The sequence below is a fragment of the Maniola jurtina genome, chromosome 23 (assembly GCF_905333055.1).
Source record: "Maniola jurtina chromosome 23, ilManJurt1.1, whole genome shotgun sequence".
NCBI lineage: Eukaryota > Metazoa > Arthropoda > Insecta > Lepidoptera > Nymphalidae > Maniola > Maniola jurtina.
Window position 1 is genome coordinate 7383069 of NC_060051.1, and position 26340 is coordinate 7409408.

Genomic DNA, 26340 nt, shown 5'->3' on the forward strand with positions numbered 1-26340 from the left:
TAATTTAGTTTTTTTTTGTTTGAAAGGTGGCTTGATCGAGAGTGTTCTTAGCTATAATCCAAGAAAATCGGTTCAGCCGTTTGAAAGTTATCGGCTCTTTTCTAGTTACTGTAACCTTCACTTATCGGGGGTGTTATAAATTTTTAATTTACACTTGTTAATTTTATTCAGATACAAGTTAGCCCTTGACTGTGACTTCACCTAGTGGTAAGTGATGATGCAGTCTAAGATGGAAGCGGGCTAACCTGGAAGGGGTAGGTATGATAGTTTTCATTAAAACCGTACTCCTTTGGTTTCTACCATCGATGTAGTTTCTACACGGTATCGTAGCAGTAGGGTGGTAATTAGTGATTCTGTGTCTTATCATCATCATCATCATTGCCAGCTCACTACTGAGAACGGGTCTTCTCTACCACGCTAGCCAAGTGCGGATTGGTCGACTTCTTACACTATTGAGAACATTATGGAGAATTCAGGCAGGTTTCCTCACGATGTTTCGCCGTTAAGGCAAGTGATAGGTACTTAAATGCTTAAAACGGACGAACCAGCAAGATTCTTAGTTTAGTAAGATAGTAAATACCTACTCTACCTTTTACAGCGGAAAAATATCTAGGCAAGCCCATGGGACAACAGGAATACGACGCTGTGGTAGACGCGGGCGACTGGATACTTGATAAAAATAAAATAACATACAATGGAAAAATACAAACATTTTATATTGGACTACATAATATTATTATTGCAATTTCTTACAGGTTTAGTAGGTACTTTACCAAGATAGAAACCTATCGTAGCTCATTGACCGATCAACCTATACATTCGTGAGTGGTGACAATGGCATACTAACTAGGTACCTACCTAGTTCCAATATTTTTAACCCCCGACCAAAAAAAAGGGGTGTTATGAGTTTGATGTGTGTATTTGTCTGTGGCATCGAAGCTCCTAAACTAATGTACCGATTTTAATTTAGTTTTTTTTTTGTTTGAAAGGTGGCTTGATCGAGAGTGATCTAAGCTATAATCCAAGAAAATCGGTTCAGTCGTTTGAAAGTTATCAGCTTTTTTCTAGTTACTGTAACCTTCACTTGTCGGGGGTGTTAAATTTTTAATTTACACTTGTACCAGATGATGCCCGCTTGGATTTAGGATATTCCGGGATAAAAAGTAGCCTAAGTCCTTCCCTGAGATGTAAGCTAACTCTGTGCCTTTCATCAAAATCGGGTTAACTGTTGGGCCATGAAAAGCTAGCAGACAGACAGACAGACATACTTTCGCAGTTATAATATTAAAAGTATGGATTTAGACGTGGCATTATTTAAGGCACCTCCAAATATCTTTATACATCCGAAACGAATTGTAACAACAAGAAAAATAAAAAAATTCGCAAGGTGTTGAAGCTAACACCGCGGCGGGGCAAACCAGGGGGAGGACATAGATTGGAGATACCCGGGAATGGTACAAGATGTAATGAGAATTCTGATTTAATTCCTTATACGGGGAATAAGATTTAACCACTGATAGTGTAAAGCACTGATAACCTAGTGGTTAAATTCAAATTCAAAATGTTTATCAATTAGACTTTTACAAGTACTTTTGAATCGTCAAGAGCATCTACCACTGGTTCGGAATGCCTTTCCTACCTAGAAAAACTAGCAAGAAACTCGGCGGTTGCTCTTTTCAAAGATTTGATATACAATACTATGCCATGTATAAAAGTAATTAAAGTCCCGCGCATTGCTGGGGCGAGCTGCAGGTCAAATCCACGCTCCTTTACCATTTACATAATCTTCGATTGTATAATATGCTTTCCTCAGGAGCATAGTTTTAATAGATTTTTTAAACTTGAGTAAAGGCAAACAAAATTGATTGCGGAATTTTGTTATAAAAGATTATACTCATTCCCACAAATTACTTTTGGACCTCCATTTTGGACCTGAGGCGGAGCGTAGGAGTCGCAAGCCTGTTACGGTGTCTAGTCAGCCTGATATGTAGATCGCCAATTTTCTTGTAAGAATATTTTGTCTTGTACGAAAATTTGTACGAAAATTGTTATTGTAAAAGTTTAAAATGTCAGCTTTCCAGTCGAACGGCCTGGGTTTCGATCCTGGACCTCTAACTATTCAGAGTTTTACGCGTTTTAAGCAATTAATTAATATCACTTGCTTTAACGGTGAAGGAAAACATCGTGAGGAAAACCTGCATTTATACATTTGAACCAAAATAATTCTTACACTATGCATACTATCCATATTAATATCTATATTATAAATGCGAAAGTGTGTCTGTCTGTCTGACTGTCTGTCTGTCTGTCTGCTAGATTTTCAAGGTCCAACAGTTTAACCGATTTTGATATTTGGTACAGAGTTAGCTTACATTCCGGTAAAGGACATAGGCTACTTTTAACCCGAAAAATTAAAGAGTTCCCACGGGATTCTTAAAGGACCATCCGTATAACCGATTTTTGAAATTTGGTTGCACCGGTAGCTTGCGTCCTGGAAACTGAAATAGACAACTTTTATCCCAGAAAATCAAGGAATTCCTACGGGAAATACTTCCTTATTTTTTTAAAAATCCTAAATCCACGCGGACGAAGTCGCGGACATTATCTAGCAGTGTAATAATAATCCTTACATTAATTAGTATTGTAATCCAAACCTATTGTATTAAAAAAAAAATCCATACAAACCAAACGGTAACAAGGATCTAGATCAGATATCTGAATTTCATTGTTTCACCGACAATTCCATGAATAGAAATTGCGTTGTTTACCTGAAAAAGACAAAAAATACATTTAGTACTTCTCTCTTGTTTTACACTAGATACTACATACATGGGTAAAACTAAAATCCAATCCAATGTTGTAAAAGCTTATATAAATTAAAACATTTTAAATCAATGAAACTTTTGTAAGTACTTTGGATTCGGGACATTGACCCGAGTTTTGCACGATATACAATGCGGGTTTGAAAAATACTAAATCGCTTAAGAGGGGTCTCTCCGTCATTCGCTCCATACAAACGTAGTTTCAATTTCATTTGCATATTAAGCAACCAAAGTTTATGTGCAGACATATTCTAGAAACTAATATATATACCTGTGGTTTTCCAGATTTAAAATATTCGGTTTCAAAGTTACGCGGTCTTAAAAATTCACATACAAATCTTTGAGCTCCTGTAATTTTAAAACTACATATTTTTAGAAAAATCTAAAAAACCACAGGCACAGATATTAGTTTCTAGAATATGTCTGCAAAATTTCATGGACTTTGGTTGCTTAATATTCAAATGAAATTGGAACTACGATTGTATGGAGTAAGTGACGGAGAGAGCCCTGTTAAACTACAAGATAAGGCAAATGGTTATTGGCATTGGATTATGTCATTGCTAGCGTTTTGGTTACACCTTGAGGTGCTATAACAAATCAAAACACATAATAAGCTTAACACATCTCTGTCTTTAAGATCAAAGTGGCTGCATTTTAAAGAAGCGTGTCTCATGAAAAGCAACGCGCCCCGAAATGGGGGAGATGCTACCAGCAACTTTTCACTTTGGACCGGTTGGTCTAAAAACTCTACCACTATTTTGAATTGTATGTATGTATATACTTCGTTGCACCACAAACCACAAATATGACAGATTACAAAAAAAAAATTGGTTGTCTGTAAAGTCGGTTTACTGACGATAGTTGAACGTGACAACAAAGGCCGATTGTGCTTCTTTGTCGCTCGTTCCGCGCTCTGGCTTGCACTTCAAGCCTTACATGGAACGCCTCAGAGCGAGGTAACGCCGCATGAGTCATGTTTTTTCGTGCGTGCAGCCGGCTCTATCGAATTATAAGACGTTGTCACGTCAAAAACTTATAATGTAGGTAGGTACAAAAGGCGGTCTTATCGCTCAATAGCTATCTCTGCCAGGCAACCTTAAACGCTAGGGAGAAAACGAACCAATACACAGTGGAAGATTAATTATGTGTGTTATTAGGACCAAACACCACTAATTGACTCCCAACTGGTTCCAAAAAATATAGATAAGTCATCGGGGTGTGCGTAAATTGAAAACTGTTTAACGATGATCCAATGGTTTTGCAGTTCCGTGCTGACTGCTGACTTAGAGATCACGCCCCTCTCCATTCGGTAGAAATAGGAATTATTTCCTCCCCCGTAGATAGAAGACAAAATGTGTACCTAGATATGAGATAGATTGACTTTGTTTTGTGGGTTTTGTATTGAGGTCCATTTTCCCCCCAAATAAAATGGGCGAAAGCGCTATGCCAACTCCTAGCCATGTTACTTTTTGGCAATGTGCGATGTGATACTAAGCAGTAAACACAGTATTGTAGGCTCATGGCGGAAGTGTTAAAGATGAAAATCGTTAGTGTAATAATTTTGACGGTATTTTGGAGTACACACCTTAAACATACCCTATGTATCTATGGCGGTCGTACAGAAAATTAAAAAAAAAAAAAATGACTAGGACACTCGACTCAAGTAAAGCTGTACTCTCTCAATATATATGAACAACAATACGCACTACAATTCGTAGAGTGTTTATTTTGAAATGAAAACCGTATGAAAATACAAAAAGTCCAAGATTTCGCAAAACCTTGACAAACATTTTACATGTTTATTGATAACAATCCAGGAAAAAACATGAGTAATAATGAAATGTCCTTTCCGTTCCAAGTTTTTCGCCACTTAAAAATTTACATAGCTTCTAAACAAGGGCAAATTCACGTAAAATATTTTTAGATACCAAACTTTTAATTTATAAGATTTAAAAAACGCTAAAACAAATTAAGTACTTACAAAAAAATTCAGAAATTATTATTAAAAATATAATAAACATCCCAAATTACCTACAGGTAGAGGCAGAATTCGGAAAACTGTGTGTTTAGGCTGAATAAAAACTCCCATATCCCTTCTTCCAGGCTAGTCTATTCCCATCTTAGACTGTATCATCGATAAAATTATCTCCAGTTAAGTGCAGTCAGAACTTCGTCTGTGTTGGTGTTAGCTGGCGGGCGTGCTCTGCCTTTTTGGAGTGTTTTTTTTTTTTGTTAAAACTGACTGGAAAGCGCTCTAAAGGGGTGCCGTGCGTGTGTCGGCGAGCGCCGGCACAGACGGGGTCCATACTTGTATAGTTTAACTAACTTGTTACAAATAACTACAAACTTGACATTGGCTAATTTTTGTAAAGCCAGACGAGAGAGAAAAAAAAAGTGCAGTCAAGGACTAATTTTTCATCAAAAAATAAAACGTGACAAGAATTATTTCTTGCACAGATGCACTTACTCGTATCATTGGTATGCATGAATTGGTGCCAATGTTTATCTTTGGGATCACAATCCGGGATCTACCCACTTCCTGTTGACACCCCTACACCTCATACGTCTATGACAAACGACTTCCTATTAAGGCGCCTATCTGAGCAACCCGGGGGATTATTTTTAAACGCCCCCCTAATAGATTGTAACGGGGCAATATATTGCACGCCTTGCGACGTTAACAAATACGCTGTGAGACGAATATAATGACGTACGTTATGAAATATGACGTACCGATAAAATACCTATTATCGTTCGTAGGTAAGGTAGGCATCGTTTTACAAGTGACAGTTCTAATGTAACCAAGTCAAAAATGAGGAACTCCATAGGAAAACCAGAGTTACTTACTACATGATATGCTATGATATGCTAATTAATTTATTCATTTTACTGAGCCTCAATAATTCAACGGTTAAGGAGTGGACGGAATTTCGAAAGGTTAGCGGTTCAAAGGCTCTCTTTGCCCTATTGTCGTAACTATTCCTAGTCCTAGCTTTACACTTAGCTGTAAGGGAAAGTGGAGTATTATTCAAAGACTAGCTGATGCCCGCAGCTTCGCCCGCGTGGATTGGTCAGATCCCCTACATAGGTAGAATAACACAACTCCCTTTTTGAAAGTTGGTTAAAAAGTAGCCTATGTTACTCCCTGGTCAATTTTCTACTTGTCTGTGAAAATCCCGTCAAAATCGGTTCAACCGTTCCGAAGATTAGCCTTTTCAAACAGACAGACAGACAAAAATTTTAAAAATGTGTGATTCAGTTATAGTATCGTTCAAATAACCATATGACCTTAATATGCGGTAGTTATTTCGATATTACAGACAGACACTCCAATTTTATTTATTAAAGTATAGATTAACATGGCTAATATCCTTCTGAAAAAAAAAAACTGTGCGGTTTAATTTTGCTTCAATTACGTAAAGTTACACGCACAATTTTTCCCCCATATCAGTGTGTCAAACTTTCACGGTATGTGTATATAAGTATTATTTTTAAACGCCGCCTTTATAAATTGTAACGGGGCAATAATATATGGCACGCATAATGGCGTTAACAAATACCTGCGCCCGGCCCGTGAGATGAGACGGTATAATACTCGTTAACCGTTATGAAATATAACGTTACGCGTGAAATAAGGTGATTTTAATTTGTGTTTGTTTTGGCTGTAAGTAATGATGGTGGTAACTTTAAGAATAATGTGCGTTCAAAATTAAACGGATTTCTCGGAAAAGCATTACTATTGCAATTTTCGAAGTGAAACTTATCAAAACTTCTCTATGGTTGCTTTATAACTCTTGAAAAAAGATGAGGGCCCAAAAGAGTTGTTCTGTTTTGCGACCACTTGAAATACATACGGAATCAACCTTCGTGTTACTCAAAATTATAATAGTAAGCAAACGAGCACAAGGGTCACCTGATGTTAAGTGATTACCGCCACTTATTAACCTTTGCAGCACCAGAAAAACCGCCAATGTCTTGCTTGTGGATCCGCCCCTTGAGTAACACCATGTTGAAATCTAGAGTTAGAAACCGCCGAAGATAGTGGCTCCATAGTTTTCATTTGCATGGAAATAAGATCTGGCTACTCTTTCTTCTCAAGTTGTCTAGATTCAAGAATATTCGAAGTTTATTATGAGTTTGATGTGTTAGGTAGGTACGCATAGCAAAGGCCAAAAACATGATCGTTTCCCCATAGTAATCATCATTAGTCGCCGCCATACTTCGAGATGGTTCAAGCGCTGAGCTTACGAAGCCTGCAACCTAATTGGGTGTGCATTAAGCGCTTATGCTCATATAAAATGATTTATTCATGAGTCGTGTCGCCTTTATACAGCGGAGGTCCCAATGGCCAACCCTGCGGCACCCCTAACGGTTCCAGACAGTTACGTAACTTGCATTGCTTGTTTTGAATATTAATGTTGATCATGTTGAAGGGATTTTTAGACAAAATCAGCATTGGATCTCATTTTATAGAATAATAAACCGTCCTGCTATGTCGGTTACTCTGGTTGTTTGATTTTGATGGCTTAGTTCATAATAATTCTGTTAACTAGGTAGGCACACAATTGTCGATTTTACAGGAGAGCTGTTTAAAGTTCAGATATGACTAGCACAAAAACAGTAGACCATTTCAATACATTTTATAGATTACTAGATACTTCTAGTCGAAAGTTGTGATCAGATGCTGAACTGTATTGAGATGATTGACTATTTTCATACTGTGCCCTATCAATGGAGAGAAGTTAGATTAGGGCTCTCTCTGTTACGCAATCTCATACAAATGAAAAGGACAAATAAATCAGTGAACATTAACCATTTTGAGTAACCATCCAATCACAAACGAACCTATCTTTTCGAATTGAATTTCAAATGTTCTAATGAAATTGTTGAATTTCAATAAGTAGTACGGAAAACATAGGTTCCTTTGTGATTGGTTGTTCACTCAAAATGGTGAACGCCCAAATTTTTTTGTCTTTCTCATTTGTATGTAAGAGAGAGAGAGAGAGCCCTATACCAGCTTCTCTCCGTGGATATAGTATAGTCATAATTCTGAGCTTTTAATAGATCTCCTGTAAAATCAACAGTTATTATGTAGTTAGTACTAAACAAGCCATAGATTTAATCACGTAAATAAACTACAAGCGTAGGCTCTCTCTTCATCTCCCGTTGGTGCTTGATACAGTTCAGTAAAGAATTTAATTAAAAGAACAAAACCGTCAATGGACTGCAAACGCGTGAAAAGCTCTCATAATCTTTTACTAAAAGTTTTAATATTTAAGTGCTGCTTTGCTATAAACTATTTATTCACCAACTAGTTCATGACTTAGCTTTTATAAAAGGTTTTTTTTACAAAGAATATTAGCCTTACTAATACTCCCCTTTCCCCTCCAATTAAGCGTAAAGCTTGTGCCAGGAGTGGGGTTTGAATCGCCGACCTTTAGGAATTTCAATTTGTTTAAAAACGCCCTAAGACGTCGACACACTAAAATGCTAATTTTAATTTTTTAATTATTTCTTGTTTCTAACTTCATATTTGAGTTTCATGCAGTTTATCTTGATAAATATTCATTCCAATGGTATTTTATTTAACGTCGATTTTTAAACCAAATAGCAATTTACATGTGTGAGCGAAACTTTTAATTATACAAATGTAAATTAAAAATTTATAACACCCCCGACAATTGAAGGTTACAGTTACTAGAAAAGAGCTGATAACTTTCAAACGGCTGAACCGATTTTCTTCGATTTCAGCTAAGAACACTCTCGATCAAAGCCACCTTTCAAACAAAAATCTAAATTAAAATCGGTTTATTAGTTTAGGAGCTACGATGCCACAGACAGATACACAGATACACACGTCAAACTAATAACACCCCTCTTTTTGGGTCGGGGGTTAATAAATTGTAAAGTAATGTGGCTTTTGGCTTTTGGCTTTAATGTTCAAGTGTGAAAGCCACCGGGATAGCCAAACACCTTGCAAAACTTTCGAAAATATACCATTTCCTTTCTTTCTTAAAAGTTTCAAAGTTTCTGTGGGTACAAGCCTTATTCCTTGAATTACGAAAGCTTTTTGCCATTAACAAAAAATCATAATGGAGCTATTAGGGGGCTATTATTTGTGGAAACCTGAATAAGGGGTGAAAGGTAAAAAGGCTACAGGTTACAAAAAAGGTGGACCTTTCTAGCGAATTGTAAGGGAGCTTAAATGCTTCCGGGTTCAAATCTCGGCTGTAATGAGCAACAACTCCTGTAGGCGAGAAGGCAGTGTCTACCCCAAAAAATATTTTTTCTAATTAATATACAGTGGACCCCCGGTAATACGGCCCCTTTCTAATCCTTCCTTGATTTTCCGGGATAAAAGTAGCCTATGTCCTTCCCCGGGATGTAACCACACCAAAATCGGTTGGGCCGTGAAAAGTCAGCAGACAGACAGACAGACTTTCGCATTTATAATATGTATTAGTATGTATATTGTATATGGAGAATATAGCTCTCTTACAATAGGTACCTATTAAGAAGATTGATCCAAAATTTCATAAAAACCTTTATTTACTAAACTAACTATTATTTACCCCTGAATCCAAACCTTGGACTTTAGACTTTAGATTATTAAGCTCCTTGGAGTGCTTTTTAGGTCGTTTTGGTCTCGTAGTTTAAGTGAATTTAAGGTCAAAATGGTGAACATTTATGGGTCCGAAAGGAGTCGTTACTCAAAATTGTACATTTGAGAGTCAAAGTTAAACAATTTAGTGTTTAAGGGTACACTTCTTACGCGCTTCTCTATTATTTGTTGTTTTAGAATTCTAGATCTATAAGCTAAGCTATATCTTGATTTGTATCTTCATTAGCTATGAGCCCCTAAATAACCATTAATAATAATATCGTAGAATTGTATTTATTTTAAAAGTTATGGCCCTTGAAAAATCTGTTTTAGGGCTGAGGCAATTTCTTGCGTAAATAAACTATATTATAAGAAACTAGACAATAATGAAAGTTAACAACTTCATATTATACTTTACTTCATAATAATTTCAAATGTCTTTAATTTGTGTAAGAAAATGTTTTTTTTTTTAAACCAAAAATAGGCATAATTCCAAACACTGATTTCCAATTTTTATTTGCCGTTTTTGATTAAAAACTCTTGTATCTCAAGCAAAATTAGTTCACCCGACCTCTCTCGGGGTGCGGTGCGGTTAGAGAGAAATGGGAGACACGCACAGATAGCGTTGTTTCCGTCATCTGTGGAAACAGCACTATTTTAGGCTCCACCCACGAACGAGCTATCGCTTCGATGAAGCGGGCTCTTAAATACTTTTTATTTTATTTATTTGGGACAATAAACAATTACATATTATACATTAAAACTATAACTTAAATCTATCGTAAAGTATTAGTAAATATGTAATCAACTACACTATCCAAAGCTTAACAATAGAACTAGGGCGACACAATATGAATAAACTACTTAACTTAATGTAAACAAAGAACTTAGACTGTACAGTAATTAAAAATAACTAATAATGTGTGGTTTATACAAAACAAAAAAAGAGAAATACCTAATGAGATCTATTCTAATATCCTTAAGTGGCGTACTATTACGGAGCGGCGCGGCGATAGCCTAGTGGTTATGACGTCAGCCTCATATTCGGTAGGTCGTGGGTTCGATCCCGGGCACGCACCTCTAACATTTCGGAGTTATATGCGTTTTAAGTATTAAATATCACTAGCTTTTTAACGGTGAAGGAAAACAACGTGAGGAAACCTGCATGCTTGACAGTTCTTCATAATGTTTTCAAATGTGTGAAGTCTCTCACTCCGCACTTGGTCAGCGTGGTGGACTAAGGCCAAAACCCTTCTCATTCTGGAGGTCTCAGTTATGGGTCGGCGATAAGGGTTCCGTTTTTCCTTTTGTGATACGGAACCCTAAAAACCGTCTGAGAATCAAAGTTAAGTACTAACTTATTTCAGTGCTGAAATATTTCATGAGATCTCTAATATCTTAAGCCGCGCTCTAATTAGTCTTAAGTTATTGCCTTAATTATGACTTAAGTGCAGTGTTCTACATGCCCTGGGTCTGACAGGTTACAAGATTAAGTGCTTTATATTACAGAATCCAAAGCGGTAGTGTTTATTTAGAATTAGGAAATATCTTGCTAAAGAAATCTAAAATAAATCATAATATACATATTGTTTTTTATGTTCATGTAATTTATTATTATACTTCATGCTTCGTACTCGAGATTATATAGACTAGGTAGTATACGCGTGCATAGTGGATACCGTTCACTTTATTGAGATTTATGAAATATATTTTTTAAAATAGGGTAGGTTGATATACTATTGCCTTAACGCCCGGACGTCGCCTACTCATTCGCTTTTTAGTGCGCTACCGTTCCACTACGCCTTCGCCTAGCTTACTGTGAAAGTGTTATTTAAAGTGATATTTAAACTGTAAAAAAGGTAACGAAGTATCATTTTTATATAGTTTAAACATAATGGTGATAAATGTGAAAGTATTAAAGAAAAAATCAAAAAGTTAGGAAAGAAATTACGACGAAAACAGCGTCGACCCTACGAGCGTATTAATTTTTAATACTCGATGGTGATTTGGCTCATCGTAGATTTCACATACATGCTAAAATGCACCGTTGGATTATCAAGGTAAGGTTGGATATTACGATTGATGGATGATACGAACTCGAAAAATTAGTATCGTAGGCAGTACCTACGTTGTGACTGATTCTTCAATAATTACACGAGACGGTTAATTTTGTGAATAAGTACTAACCCTTGAGCAGGGACACAGTATTGTGGACAGTTCTTGCTTTTTCGCATTGGGGCTGTTTCTTACTGTTTATTTTACTCGTCATAACTAATAAACTTAGATGAATATGTTTCTTTTTTACGAAACACACAGTATTGTGGACAGTACTTGTTTTTGCATTGGGACTGTTTCTTACTGTTTATTTTACTCGTGATAAATAATAAACCTGAGTGAATATGTTTTTTACGCAACACACAGTATTGTGGACAGTACTTGCTTTTGCATTGGGACTGTTTCTTACTGATTATTTTACTCGTGATAACTAATTGATTGAACGTGTTTTCATACGAAACACACAGTATTGTGGGCAGTACTTGCTTTTGCATTGGGACTGTTTCTTACTGTTTATTAATAAACCTTAGTGAATGTGTTTTCTTACGAAACACACAGTATTGTGGACAGTACTTGCTTTTGCATTGGGACTGTTTCTTACTGTTTATTGGTTAGTTTGTGGGCAGTACTTGCTTTTGTATTGGGACTGCTTCTCACTGCATATGATTCACTTAAGTAGAAGTCTATTTAAACTATATGACTTACTATGCGGACAGTACGAGAAGAAGTAGCTATCTATTAAAATTATGAATAGTAGAATACAAGAATAATAAAGTAAAGAAGTAATAGAATAAAAGAATGATGACGTCACGCCGATCTTAAACTGAGTTTAAGGATCTTAAACGGAGTTTAACGAACAAGAGCCGGAAATAAACCCAAATTCAAGCCCGGGTACTTCAAGTGCGGTTCTATCCAAACTTCCGCTAAAATCTGGTTCTTCTAAAGAACTTATGAATATAAACTGATTCTTCGGAATATTCTATTCGGAATACTTACAGCTGAAAACTCTTGACTTGATGGTGAGTTGTGGATATTATTGGTATCTAGATATTCTTCGTATAGAACCATTGATATAGGTAGATAAAAAATATAGCAAGGAAGTAAAAAAAGATTTCTGTATTAAATTCCAGTATTGCACCACTGTGAGTCTAATAAAACAACAGTGTAAGCTTAGTATAAGTAGCTAAATGAAAAATATTTAACTTCTGAAACTTCCAAGTTGATAGCTATCCGCCAATATTAAACGCAGAGATAAAAGCAACCGTTTCATATACTGTAACAACGCGATAAAGAAATAAAAGACAATCAAGCTAATATGTCTTCGGCTATTAGTTGTAATTATGAATCACACTGTTATTCTTAAAACAGAGATATACTACTTTGCTCAAACTATGAACGGGCGCGGCGCTTTATGGCAAAGAAAGCGCCCTTGCAAGGAGAAATTATCTTATGTGCGGAGTAAAGAAAAAGCTCCAGGAACAGCTTTCTTTACGGCGAGGACCTTTCGAGAGTCGAAGTCGGCAAAAGCCATAAATGGATCAGGGACTGATCCCCAGTACCCAAGATATTTCCAAATTCTGCCAGTTCATACTAGAAGGGTCAAGGCCCGGCTCGCAGGCCAGTGACACCCACAAGAACCAGCGATGGCCTCGAATCGGCAAGTCAAACACAGTCGGCAAGACTACTCGAAGCAGTAGCACTGCAGCGAGCTATAAACGTCGATAAACATGGTAAAACCTGCTGGCTAAAAAATCTATTTAAGGTATGGTCTATATGATCACTAACGACCCTGTGGTTCTTTCATACATCAAGGATTACAAAATTCCTTTTTCACGAATACCAGTCCAAAGAGTACCTCTTAGCAACCGTGTATAATGTATATTATAGCAAACAAAGAGTACATTTTATGATGCTATTAGTAAATGATTTAATAGCTTAGGCGTTATTTCAAAATGTAAAGCTCAGTAGGTAACATTCTTTTAATACCTACATAATTAATGGATAGAGGTGCTTTATTTATAATTTAACATCATTAAACAAAACAGATACGAATCATTTCAAGCTGAAAGAATTAAGAACTTTTCTAAAATTAATATGAAAAATAATAGTTTGATGTGCACAATAGACTTAAAAGACGTGTATTTTTTAACTTAAGATACATGAGGATAATCAAAGTTATCTCAGGTTCCCGTTTAATGATTCTATTTATGAATTTAAGGCCTTTTGGCTTAAAATATTATTGCTCCTTTTGTGTTCTATAAAGTTATGAAAACGGGAGTAGTTATTGAAAACATGCTAACACATGTCTACTTTATACTTAGACGATATTTGTCTTATTGGATACGACTATGAAACGTCATCGAAACTTACAACAAACCAGAAACTTGTTTATGAGTCTATTTTTCATTATAAATAATGAGAAAAGTAATTTTAATCCATGTTAAAAGTTCTCAGGATATTATATAGTAGACATAGAAAATTTTTAAGTCACAAAACTTAATAGAATCAAATCAGAAATTATAAAAATTTCGAAAATCAAACGTAAATTAGAGTGTTTGTCAGTTTTTTCGTTTATTGGTATATCTGCTTGCTCTGCTGTTCAGTACGGTTGGCTTAATACAAAACTTTTTAATAGGTGTAAGTACCTAAGTTATTTTGAAAATTTCATGAATATACAAAGTACATCAAAACATGAGTTTGAATGGTGGGATCGTACTACTGGCCAGCCAGTATGTAAAATTAATATTAAACAATTACCTGGATAATTTTTTTCTGATGTCTCAACGACTGGGTGGCCTTGCCTGTGGAGATCAAAGAGCTAGTGACTTATGGAATGACAATGAATGTAATGCATATATTCATTTTTTGGAAATTTTAGCTCCCTTCCTTCGTCTAAAAATATTTGCCGAAAAACTGTTTACACACAGGTTACACTTCCTAATTGATAACAACCACAGCAATTTCATACGTTAATCCAATGGGTTTACACATTTGACAAATGTTAATACAAAATAATACAAACCAGCTGTGGCAATGGTGTGAAAACCAAAAATTGTATGTTTTTACTTCATTTATTAGCTCTTCGGAGAACTCTAAACCAGACCAAGAGTCTAGACGTAAGTGTGCATCCAAATATTGAATGGCAACTTGTAGATTACCTACGCTTAAAGCTTAAATTATATTTAAGCTTGATTCTCCAAATATAGATTTATTTACAAGTCGATTGTTGAATAATAAATGTCAGAGATACGTCTCATGGCACAGTGATCCACGTGCGTACTGTTATAACCCTAGCCTAGGCCGCATATTGCTGACTTACTATTTCCAAATTGACATCAATAATAAAGCACCAATCAGCAGTATGGGGCCTATAAAACGATGCATTTTGACAACATTAATTCAGTTTCGACTCTTCAATCCGATCCGCTCTAACTTCGGACCCGGTTTTTGCCTGCCGGTTAGACCTCGGAAAAGATTGAAGAAGAGACTCCGGCTCTCTAAACCCTTCACTAGGGTCCGCGCTCGGTATAATCCAAGTAACTAAGTCGACTGTATGAACAAAGAACACTAAATAAACGGGGTGTTAATTTGACTTCGAGTTTGTTTCTCTGCCGCCGAGACACCCCGTCCTAACATTGGTGTCAGAACAAAGGGGATGTAAATCCCTGGTCGCCTATCCTGCCACACACGGATTGAGGATCTAAGCTGCTGCCTGCCCGCCAAGTTGGCCACCTGCTGCCTTCACCGTTTCACTGACGCTTTGTGAGACAGCCGTCAACCCAGGACATCACAAACATCGTGTCACCGAGGCCCATTCACGCAGTCTCCGTCATCAATTATACTGACCTACTACGCGCCGAGCCGTATTGTGCAACATCAAGTGCAAGTCGCAACGTTGCAATTTCCATCGCCGGTAACCCGACACCGAGCCCTATCCATGTCATCGTGCTGCCTACTCGTCATTTTTCTGTGAGTGATAATTCGTTTTTATATTAATTTATTTTGTATTAACCCAGTTTTGCGCGTGGATTATTCCTATCTTGATTTGTAAATTTCTATTACAATTTCAAAAAATAAGTTATTATTCTCAGTATTCTCAGTAATAAATTATTATCTTCAGTATTAAAATGGATAGGAAAGCCCAGTCCTCTTCAAGTTCAATCAATCAAGAGGAAGTGAGCTTCTCAGTCCTAGCTAAATTCATTAAACCATTTAATGGCGACAGGGACAACTTATCGCCATTTATCAGAAATTGTGAAAATGCGTTGAGCTTAGCTAATGCCTCTCAAACGAATATTCTGTTAAAATATATAATATCCCAGTTAGAAGGCAAAGCGGAGTCCGCTTGCTGCTTAAAAATCTTTGACAATTGGCCTGAGCTAAAACAGTTTCTAAAATCAACGTTTGGAGAAACGAAACATAGGGACCACTTGCTATTGGACTTACAAGGTTGCAAACAAAAACCCAATGAATCGGTTTCACAATTTGGTTTACGTATAGAGACAAATCTGACAAGACTACAGACGGACATAACCCATGCAACTAAAGACGTCTCTGAATTAAAAGGGCGTATCGCCAGCACAGAAGATTTGGCGTTACATACATTTCTACTAGGGTTGCCTAGCCATATCTCTAATATATTAAGGTGCCGTAACCCTACCACTCTCCAAGAGGCCATCAACCTGGCCATTCAGGAAGAAAAATTGCAAAACTATATACAATCTTCTAAGCCTTCTGAAACGAGATCCAGGTGTAGCTTATGTGGCAAAAGTAACCACTCAGAAAAAAACTGTTTTTTAGCTCAAAATCGTCCCATTAATTCTTTAAATAATGACCAACCTCAGCCTTCTAATATGTCTTTCAATTCGAATAATAATGATAATAATATTTGCAGATATTGCAAAAATTACGGACACGTAATAAGTCAGTGCAAGAAACGCCGATTTAACAATTCTCGAAATCAATTACAAAGCCAAGTACATAACCTCACAGAAATAAAGCAACCTATTAAGTTAAAAAATAATTATGATTTTCGCGATGACCATTTAAACTAGTTAAGATTCCGGTTTTACGTCGTACGGAATCGTCAACTCAAACCGACGTACTAAAATACCATTTCCGTAGTCCTACTCAATCTTCTAAATGCTCTGTTTCCGTGTCACGTGTCAACAAACAGGGTAACCAGCCCCAAATTCATGACCGTGTACACCATGCTTCTAAATCCTCTGTATCCGGGTCACGAGTCAACAGACAGGGTAACAAGCCCCAAACTCACGACCATGCTCATCGTATTTCTAAATTCTCTGTATCCATGTCACGAGTCAACGGACAGGGTAACCAGCCCCAAACTCACGACCGTGCTCATCGTATTTCTAAATCCTCTGTATTCGTGTCACGAGTCAACGGACAGGGTAACCAGCCCCAAACTCACGACCGTGCTCATCGTATTTCTAAATCCTCTGTATCCATGTCACGAGTCAACGGACAGGGTAACCAGCCCCAAACTCACGACCGTGCTCATCGTATTTCTAAATCCTCTGTATCCATGTCACGAGTCAACGGACAGGGTAACCAGCCCCAAACTCACGACCGTGCCCATCGTATTTCTAAATCCTCTGTATCCATGTCACGAGTCAACGGACAGGGTAACCAGCCCCAAACTCACGACCGTGCTCATCGTATTTCTAAATCCTCTGTATCCATGTCACGAGTCAACGGACAGGGTAACCAGCCCCAAACTCACGACCGTGCCCATCGTATTTCTAAATCCTCTGTATCCATGTCACGAGTCAACGGACAGGGTAACCAGCCCCAAACTCACGACCGTGCTCATCGTATTTCTAAATCCTCTGTATCCGTGCCAAGAGTCAACAAACAGGGTAACCAGCCCCAAATTCATGACCGTGCACATCATGTTTCTAAATCCTCTGTATCCGTGCCAAGAGTCAACAAACAGGGTAACCAGCCCCAAATTCATGACCGTGCACATCATGTTTCTAAATCCTCTGTATCCGTGCCAAGAGTCAACAAACAGGGTAACCAGCCCCAAATTCATGACCGTGCACAAATTACTAAACCCACTGAATCATTTACCATATCCACTGAATCCACTATCAAATCCACTGAATCTATTTCCACCTCCACTGAATCCATTACCAAGTCCACTGAATCCACTACCAAACCCACTGAACCTACATCCAAACCCGCTGTATCTTTTCAACAAGCCAACCAACAGGGTAACCAGCCCCAAATGCATGGCATCAAAAATAATACTACGACCAATCCCATTTATATTCCAATAAATAATATACTAACTCTATTAATTCCTTTCAATACATTATATCCAACTCTACTAATTGTTCAATATCTACTACATCTCATAATACCTCCAACATACCTATACCTACTACCTTACCACAATATTAAAACAGCTTTTTGATTCAAAGACATTAAGGCTCAATTATGAAAGAAAATATCATCTAATGACTCTTATTATCCCATCATTCAATAATACTACTTCAAAACTTAACTAAAAAATAAAATAACGTATTAATTATATCAACAAAAGTTTTAGACACTGTTTCAGCAAATGCCAATAAAGGTCATTATTAACTTTAGTGCTTTTTAGAAAGTTCCTTAGAATCCTTAGTCCCTTATATAGTAGGTATATAGTAGGTACTCCATTCCGTGCTAAGCCCAATGCAAATTTACAAATTCAAATTCAAATTCAAATTATTTTTATTCAATTAAACTTTTACAAGTGCTTTTGAATCGTCAAAATAATCTACCACTGGTTCGGAATGCTGTTCCTACCGAGAAGAATGAATTAAACTCTTAATAATGCCATTTCTCTACAATTAAAAAGAAATAAATTATTGTAATAATAAATATGTGAAAAATATCCCAATCATCAATAGATATATATACAATATATATCAATAAATAACCAACCTTTAGCATACTATACTTAATACATTCTTTACTACTTTTGTATTGATTAATCCATCCGTAAAATTCCTGGCTATAACACAAAATAAATTAATATACTCCGCGCTACAAGACTTAAGTGAGTGCAAGGTGATAAACAATAACAATTATTCGTGTAGACCAAGAAATATTTACAATCCAGTGTCGGAAATCCAATTTGTGAAGTGACCTTATTAACTGAACATGTGTAAAGTATCGCTGACTCTTGTAATTATATAATAGTTATCTAGCAAAAACCTAATATACTTCATATACTACTAATACTTAATATCATATGTAGATGGATATATTTTAATCAAATGTCGCAAGCTTCTATTGTAACTAAATGTTAATTATCCTAATATATAATAGTCATTTGTAATTATTGGTACAGGTATTCAAAAACCTATATTAAGATTGTAAAGTCTACCATAATAATAGTAAAGCCATTATTTTATAGCTGAAAATGTAAATTTACAATATTACCTATTTCATTTGCAATCTTAGACGTGTAGTTGTATACCTACATGTTTCCATACATAGTATTTTTTATGCTTACCTACAATTACAGTAAACAAATAGGTGTATAATACTTTTATTATTTACTGCATACAAAATAACATAAAAAATTAAATTTTGATATCACATCGCAAGAATGAATAACTATTTGAAAGAACTGTTTTAAATTTTTTAAAAGACAAAGCACTAAAAAGCTTACCATAAGATACTTCAACTCATTCTATGTTTCAAAATCTATGTTTCAACTGTAATCATGTTCCACATCAAAATTTTAATATGATGATCATTGTTCTAAAGCTAAGGTAGATGATAATATGATGACGCTTTGCCATACCTAACCTCTATTAAATTGTCAGATATAAACCTATATTCATCATATTAGATATAGTTACTATTTCAGTATAATAACTACTATATTACCTGTATCTGTATTTTTATTTTCTTATTTCTCATATAAATAATTATGTAAGTGTTTTTGCTGTAATAAATTGAATCATCATAGAGATAGTAGTACATCTTGTTGTATAAAAATCGTCAACACTTATATAGCTAAATCCAAAACGAAAACTTGTGAAAATTCTATAGAAAGGACAAACTCCGATTACGATACTGAGGATACCAACCCTCATAGCACCGATTCACCAAGAAGAAATCTCGAAATAATGTAAAAACTCCCGTCATCTCTATTTTTATTTTTATGTCCTATCATTGTTACTTCCAAATAGTACCTTAGTTTAAATAAGCATAGTTTACTCAAAGTACTCGATGTACTATTTATAAGTTATTTTGTTTATGCTTCTAGTTTCTAAGTAATCTTCATGTTTTATTTTTCTAAATGTTTTCTATTTCTGTGTGTTCAATTTTTGTAAACTTGGATTATACTCACATCCGGTTTTGTTCCCGGATGTTCCGTTTAAGGGGGGAGGTGTTATAACCCTAGCCTAGGCCGCATATTGCTGACTTACTATTTCCAAATTGACATCAATAATAAAGCACCAATCAGCAGTATGGGGCCTATAAAACGATGCATTTTGACAACATTAATTCAGTTTCGACTCTTCAATCCGATCCGCTCTAACTTCGGACCCGGTTTTTGCCTGCCGGTTAGACCTCGGAAAAGATTGAAGAAGAGACTCCGGCTCTCTAAACCCTTCACTAGGGTCCGCGCTCGGTATAATCCAAGTAACTAAGGGTGGAGTTCACCGACTTTTAAAACGGCTGATTATTAGAAAACCGGCTGATTAAGTGATTTTTACTGTTCACCAGCACCTAACCGAGGTTTGCAGCCCTAAAACGGCCGTTTTACCTAACCGAGCTCGGAAGGGTCGTTTAACCGGGGTTTCCACATTTTACATCTGTTGTGCCTTTGTGTACAGATCAATTTAGATTATTTCGATTTGTCTTTGCGTCGTTCATTTCAGTAGCGTGCAACAAGTGATTAATGTAATGGTTGGAAATAATTACTTATCTTACTTTCCACTATATTTTGATATTTTAAAACCAACTCTGAACTGATGCGCTTGTCGTCACTTGAAAAATCACTTACACTGTACACATTTTTGGCCCTCCATTTTAATATTGAAATTATTTTAAACACTAGAATCTCTTAAAATCATCTTTAAATGCACGCACAAATAATTACGGCAACACGACAGCAAAAAATCAACAGTCCAACACGTGCAGGACACATGATCACGACTGTGACGTCGGGGCCCCGAAGTTGTAAATTTGGGACGGTTACTACCTGGCAAAATTTAGAACAATAGTGTAGTTCATCTTACCCATAGCGTCTTTGTACTTTTCCAGTTGAAAGTATTTTATTTTATGCTCCTAAATATAGGCGTCACAGTTTGTTGTGTTGAATAGTAATGACAATGTGTCTTCGCTAACGCATTGCGTTTTAGCGTTCGTTCGTAGCAGCAGCGTAGCTGAGAACAGATGGTGTTCCGCCGATTTAGTAACCATGCTACACTTTTTCGTGATGAACAGTAAATATTAAAACGGTTGTTTAAACGACGGTTTCGAAATAACCAGCTGATTTAGCAACCGTTGTTTATGTAGCTTTCGGCGAACTCCAGTCTTAGTCGACTGTATGAACAAAGAACACTAAATAAACGGGGTGTTAATTTGACTTCGAGTTTGTTTCTCTGCCGCCGAGACACCCCGTCATAACAGTACGCAGCTTTTACTATTTCATGGTTTAATCTTTATTTTTATGCATTTCTTCCATTTACTATGGTTTTTTAAATCGTCATGTTAAATTATTTATGATAATTCCAAAGGTATAATGATTGTTATAGACTGGCCTACCCAGCCATGACATCCACTGTTTAAAAATATTTTAGTGTTAGAAACGTTTTAATGTTTATGGCTGACAATGGATTAATCCATCTTATCCAAAAATTGCAGTAGCCTCCACGTAGGCAACTCTACCTGGTGGCAGGAGCCTTATCCATTCGGAGAAGTGTTCCAGGTCCATCTTTGGATATCGTTATGAGCTCTCTGTCAGAAAACACTTATAAACAATATGAAGAATGCTACAAAAAGTGGCTCCTTTATTGTAATCAGAATAATTTGAATATGTCTGAGGTACCAATGCCCGATATTAAAGCTTTGGTAACTATTTTTTTCTTAGTTTTTTCGATATGGGACATTAAATTCATATCGGTCAGCTATAGCGTTGAACGACGATGTTAAAAGATTTTTTTAAGAATGTTTGTCGTTCTTGATCAACGCGGCCAAAGTATGACGACACATGGGATACGTCATTGGTCTTAAATTACCTAGGTAACTTATACATTAATTAAATCATAAATCTTGAAACGTTTTCTTAAAAATTAGTTACTTTTTTAGCACTCACTACTGCACAAAAAGTGCAAACTTTATCAACAATAAAAGTTTGTAACGTATATCTATCAGATATCAAATAAATATACTAGATTTTATTAAAACCCTAGATGGTTGCAATAAACCAACCCTTCTTAGTCATTCCTGCATTTTAAAGAAAAATCACAGTTTAGTCCGGAAATAACGGTACATTACTAGATTTACTAAAAAAAAAAAAAAATTACTAAATCACTCTGGAAAACTGCAGAACAATTATTGTTCATTAGTTAAAAAAAAAAAAAAAAAAACAATTTTTTCACAAACTTTATCAAGTTTCCTTGAGCCAAAGCGGAATTGATACTTCTACGTTTTTTTTTCCGACATGCTGCGCAAAGATTAGGTCTTAGTAAGTGCATCAAATTATGGAAACTGCAAGCTGGAACTCAAGTTCCCATACTTACTAGCTTTTACATTCGGCCTATTAAGGCCCAAACAGTTATTGTTTTAGCAGGTCTATTATAAATGACTCAAAAGAAATATAAATTGTTAATTGATTCTTATATTAACTCAATAGTTATTGTTTATGATTAGAGGAATACTCTTTATAGTTATTTGTTAAAAATATAGTAGATAATTTGTAACATTTAAATCAAAATTTTCTTTTAACAACACGCTTTCTCATATTTTACGAATCTTATCTCTAAAAGTCTACCTAGTCTATATAATCTCGAGTACGAAGCATGAAGTATAATTAATGATTAAACGAACTTACCTGTAAGTGAAGTTCTATCATAATTATACGAAGGCTTCGTACGAAGAGATTATAATAACCCTCCCACCCTCACGCTACGCGTTTACCCTTATCGTAAAATATGAGGCGACAAATAATAATTATTAGCTAAACTCTAAACTAAATGAGTAGGCGACGTCCGGGCGTTAAGGCAATAGTATATCAACCTACCCTATTTTAAAAAATATATTTCATAAATCTCAATAAAGTGAACGGTATCCACTATGCACGCGTATACTACCTAGTCTATATAATCTCGAGTACGAAGCCTTCGTATAATTATGATAGAACTTCACTTACAGGTAAGTTCGTTTAATCATTAATTATAATAATGAATAAGAAAGTATAGGCACATCACTACAGTGAGAAAGGCTCTCCATTGAGAACTACCTATATTCTAAATGCGAAGGTGTTTATGTTTGTTGATTTATTGGTTTGTCCTTCAATCACGTCGCAACGAATTTACGAATCAACGTGATTTTTGCACATGGAGAATGACATAGACTGCTTTCCCGAAAAATCAAAGAGTTGCCACGGATTTTCCTAAATCATTCATTCATACTCATTTATTAACCCCCGACCCAAAAAGAGGGGTGTTATAAGTTTGACGTGTGTATCTGTGTGTCTGTGTATCTGTCTGTGGCCTCGTAGCTCCTAAACTAATGAACCGATTTTAGTTTAGTTTTTGTTGTTTGAAAGGTGGCTTGATCGAGAGTGTTCTTAGCTATAATCCAAGAAAATCGGTTCAGCCGTTTGAAAGTTATCAGCTCTTATCTAGTTACTGTAACCTTCACTTGTCGGGGGTGTTATAAATTTTTAATTTACAGTTGTTATTATTATGCATTCCTATATTTACAATGCTTTTCACAATTTTGGTATCATACATTAGGTAAAACAATTATTATTATCCACATGGATGAGATCGTGGGCATCAACTAGTACTTATATTAGATAGGTACTATTCCTTATCTCCTTTAACTCTAATATTGACACTCATTTTCAAAATCAGACTATATTTTCTTCATAAAAGCCTGTGTGTGCAAAATGCCGTCTAGGTAAGTAGAAGAAAATGGTTTATTACTTGGCGACAGGTCGCTGTACTCATACTCTGCCCACGATTTACTATGTTGATTGTAGTATTGGATATGGTACCTAATTAAGGTTCATCGCGATTGGCCAGAGTAACATAAGTGCAACATTCTGTAAAGTGGTTAATTATTATATCAGACATATAAGTCATTTATTTAAATTGGTAGGGCACGTAGTTAGATAAATCGATAGATGTTTGGGGTCTCAAAGTGCTGGAATGGCGACTTCATACTGGAAAGACCCTCCATTAGGTGGATAGGCGACATCAAACGAGCCGCTGGATTCAGGCGGCGCAATATCTGTCTGTATTTAATTCATAAAATCCTGTGTGTTCAAAATATCGTCTTGGTAAGTAGAAGACAATGGTTTATTACTTGGCGACAGGTGAATTGAAAATTATTTTGAAACAGGTGAATTGAAAACTGATAGATAGCTGATTGATAATCCTCGAGTCTCCATCTGACGACCTTAAGATTATAAGCGGGAAGTGGGTGGATGAGGAAAGCGGAGGATGGTGTGTGGTGGCGCGCTCTCGGGAAAGACTATGTCCAGCAGGTACGCAAACAGGCTGATTGATGGATTGATAATTCCCGAGTGCTATCACGCAGACCACCGGAGGGTACCAGAGGGCGAGGAAGGTCGCCTACGCGATGGACCGACCAAATTAAGTCCGCTGTGGGCGGTGCCGTGCACGGGTGTACCAGAATGTCGACCAGCAGGGAGAAGTGGCGAATGCTCGTGAGGCGTGTAACATCTGCCCCCCAAACCGTGACTTCATGATGACCACGACCGCTCTGCCAAGAGTGTTGCGACAAAGAAGAATCACGCAGACGAAGTCGTAGGCAAACACTAGTCATCAATAGAGTGCCCGGTCCACATCTTCGCAGCTGTAAGACGTCCGCACCCTTTTTAATATCCCTTCATGACAAGGGAAGGCGCCCTTTAGGACGTCTTGGCATTTCGGAACTATATCATATACCTGTATATAAGGTAGGTACCACCTATTCATTGCGAAAAGGTTGAGTCTATGTAAATAAAGTCTAATAAAATAATTACGGGACTTAAAATATTGATACATATTTAGGTATGATACATAGTTAGGCACTAGGGTTTTTAAAATTGCGTAAGATATAAAGAGTTTCCACGCAGTTTTAGAAACCTAAATCCGGGATAAAAAATATCCCATTTCCGGGATAAAAAATAAGTAATTTACGCCCGTCTCCAGAATGCAAGCTAAATAGACGATGCCCGCAAATTCGTCCTTGTGGATTTAGGATCTTAAAAAATCCCTTGACAACCCCTTGATTTTCTGGGATAAAAAGTAGCCTCGGTTATATAGAAAAGCCTTACGGAAGTAGATGTTTTCATAAATGCAGATAGATGTCTTATGGAGTGACATAAGGAAAAAACTCCTCAAATGAAGAATATTGAAGAAGAAAAAAGTAGCCTATTACACTCTTCGTCTTCTACTAAGTATATTGTCATATTCTTAGTCAGTTTCTCGTTCTATAAAAATAAAATATATAATAACTAGTTTATGCCCGCGACTTCGTTCACGTGGACTAAACAAATTTCAAACCTCTATTTTATGCTCTTAGGGGGTTGAATTTTCAAAAATCCTATCTTAGTGGATGTCTACATCATAATGGCTATCTGCATCTATCTGTTTTGTGTGCAAAAAAGTTTTCGTCTGTCTATCTATCTGCACGTCCAGCCCAATCTATCCAGTAGTTGAGCTATGCGTTGATAGAACATTCAGTCAGTCAACTTATCCTTTAATATATTTAGATATATGTAGTATAATTAGCTTATGTCCGCGACTTCGTTCGCGTGGAGAACACAAATTTCAAACCCCTATTTTACCCCCTTAGAGGTTGAATTTTCAAAAAATCTTTCTCAGTGCATGACTACGTCATAATAGCTATCTGCATGCCTTTCAGCCTGATCCGTTCAGAGTTTTAGCTATGCGTTGATAAATCAGTCAGTCAGTCAGCTTAGCCTTTTATAGTATATACAGGGTTACTGGTAATATGTCGGCAATCCGTTAAGGGGGTGTAGGCGAAGTAATTTGCAACCAAATGACCCCTTATGACCCCTAGGCAAATGTCAACCATTTTCGAGTAATTTGACTTTTTGTGTTTTTTAGAAGAATTTGCGGTATGCAACTTTGAAAATTTATAAAAAAAAAACCAATGCATGAATTTTTTTATTATTATTATTATTTGCTTGCTAACACTTCAATTCATAATAATCAACCATAAAATGACACTTATCTTTAATAGTTTTCAAATCACAGCTACAAATCTGTACAAGTTTCATAATTTACACCAGGTGGTCTGACAAAAATGGTCGATTTATGTAAAAAATTACTGAAGAACTTTATCGGCAGAACACATGAAAAACATGTACAACTTCTCAGCTACCTAACGAGATACAATATGGTACCAGAAATTAGGAATTGGCCGAAAAAAATGCAATTATTGTGAAAAAAATGAAATCGTCTTAAGAATACGAAATAATATCTCAACGTCGAATTTTATGGTAATATTCTTATTTCTTATTTAGGATGAGTAATGAGTTATAATTAATCTTACAATTCATTTTCGAAGTATAAAACTCTAAAAATAACACTCTAAAAATAATGAGAGTTCCAAGAATGACATTTTTAATCC

General features: G+C 36.2%; 2 protein-coding genes across 2 annotated transcripts in view; one reads left to right on the forward strand and one right to left on the reverse strand.

Annotated features, from left to right (window-relative positions):
* The window catches only part of LOC123877398, a 757955-nt gene that overhangs the window by 278922 nt on the left and 452693 nt on the right, over window positions 1–26340 (reverse strand). The gene's annotated exons all lie outside the window — the stretch shown is intronic.
* On the forward strand, window positions 16666–17827 carry LOC123877403. The gene is made up of 2 exons (XM_045924169.1): window positions 16666–16698; window positions 16777–17827. The coding sequence occupies exons 1-2, from the start codon at window positions 16674–16676 to the stop codon at window positions 17778–17780; spliced, it is 1029 nt and encodes a 342-aa protein (XP_045780125.1). The 5' UTR covers window positions 16666–16673; the 3' UTR covers window positions 17781–17827.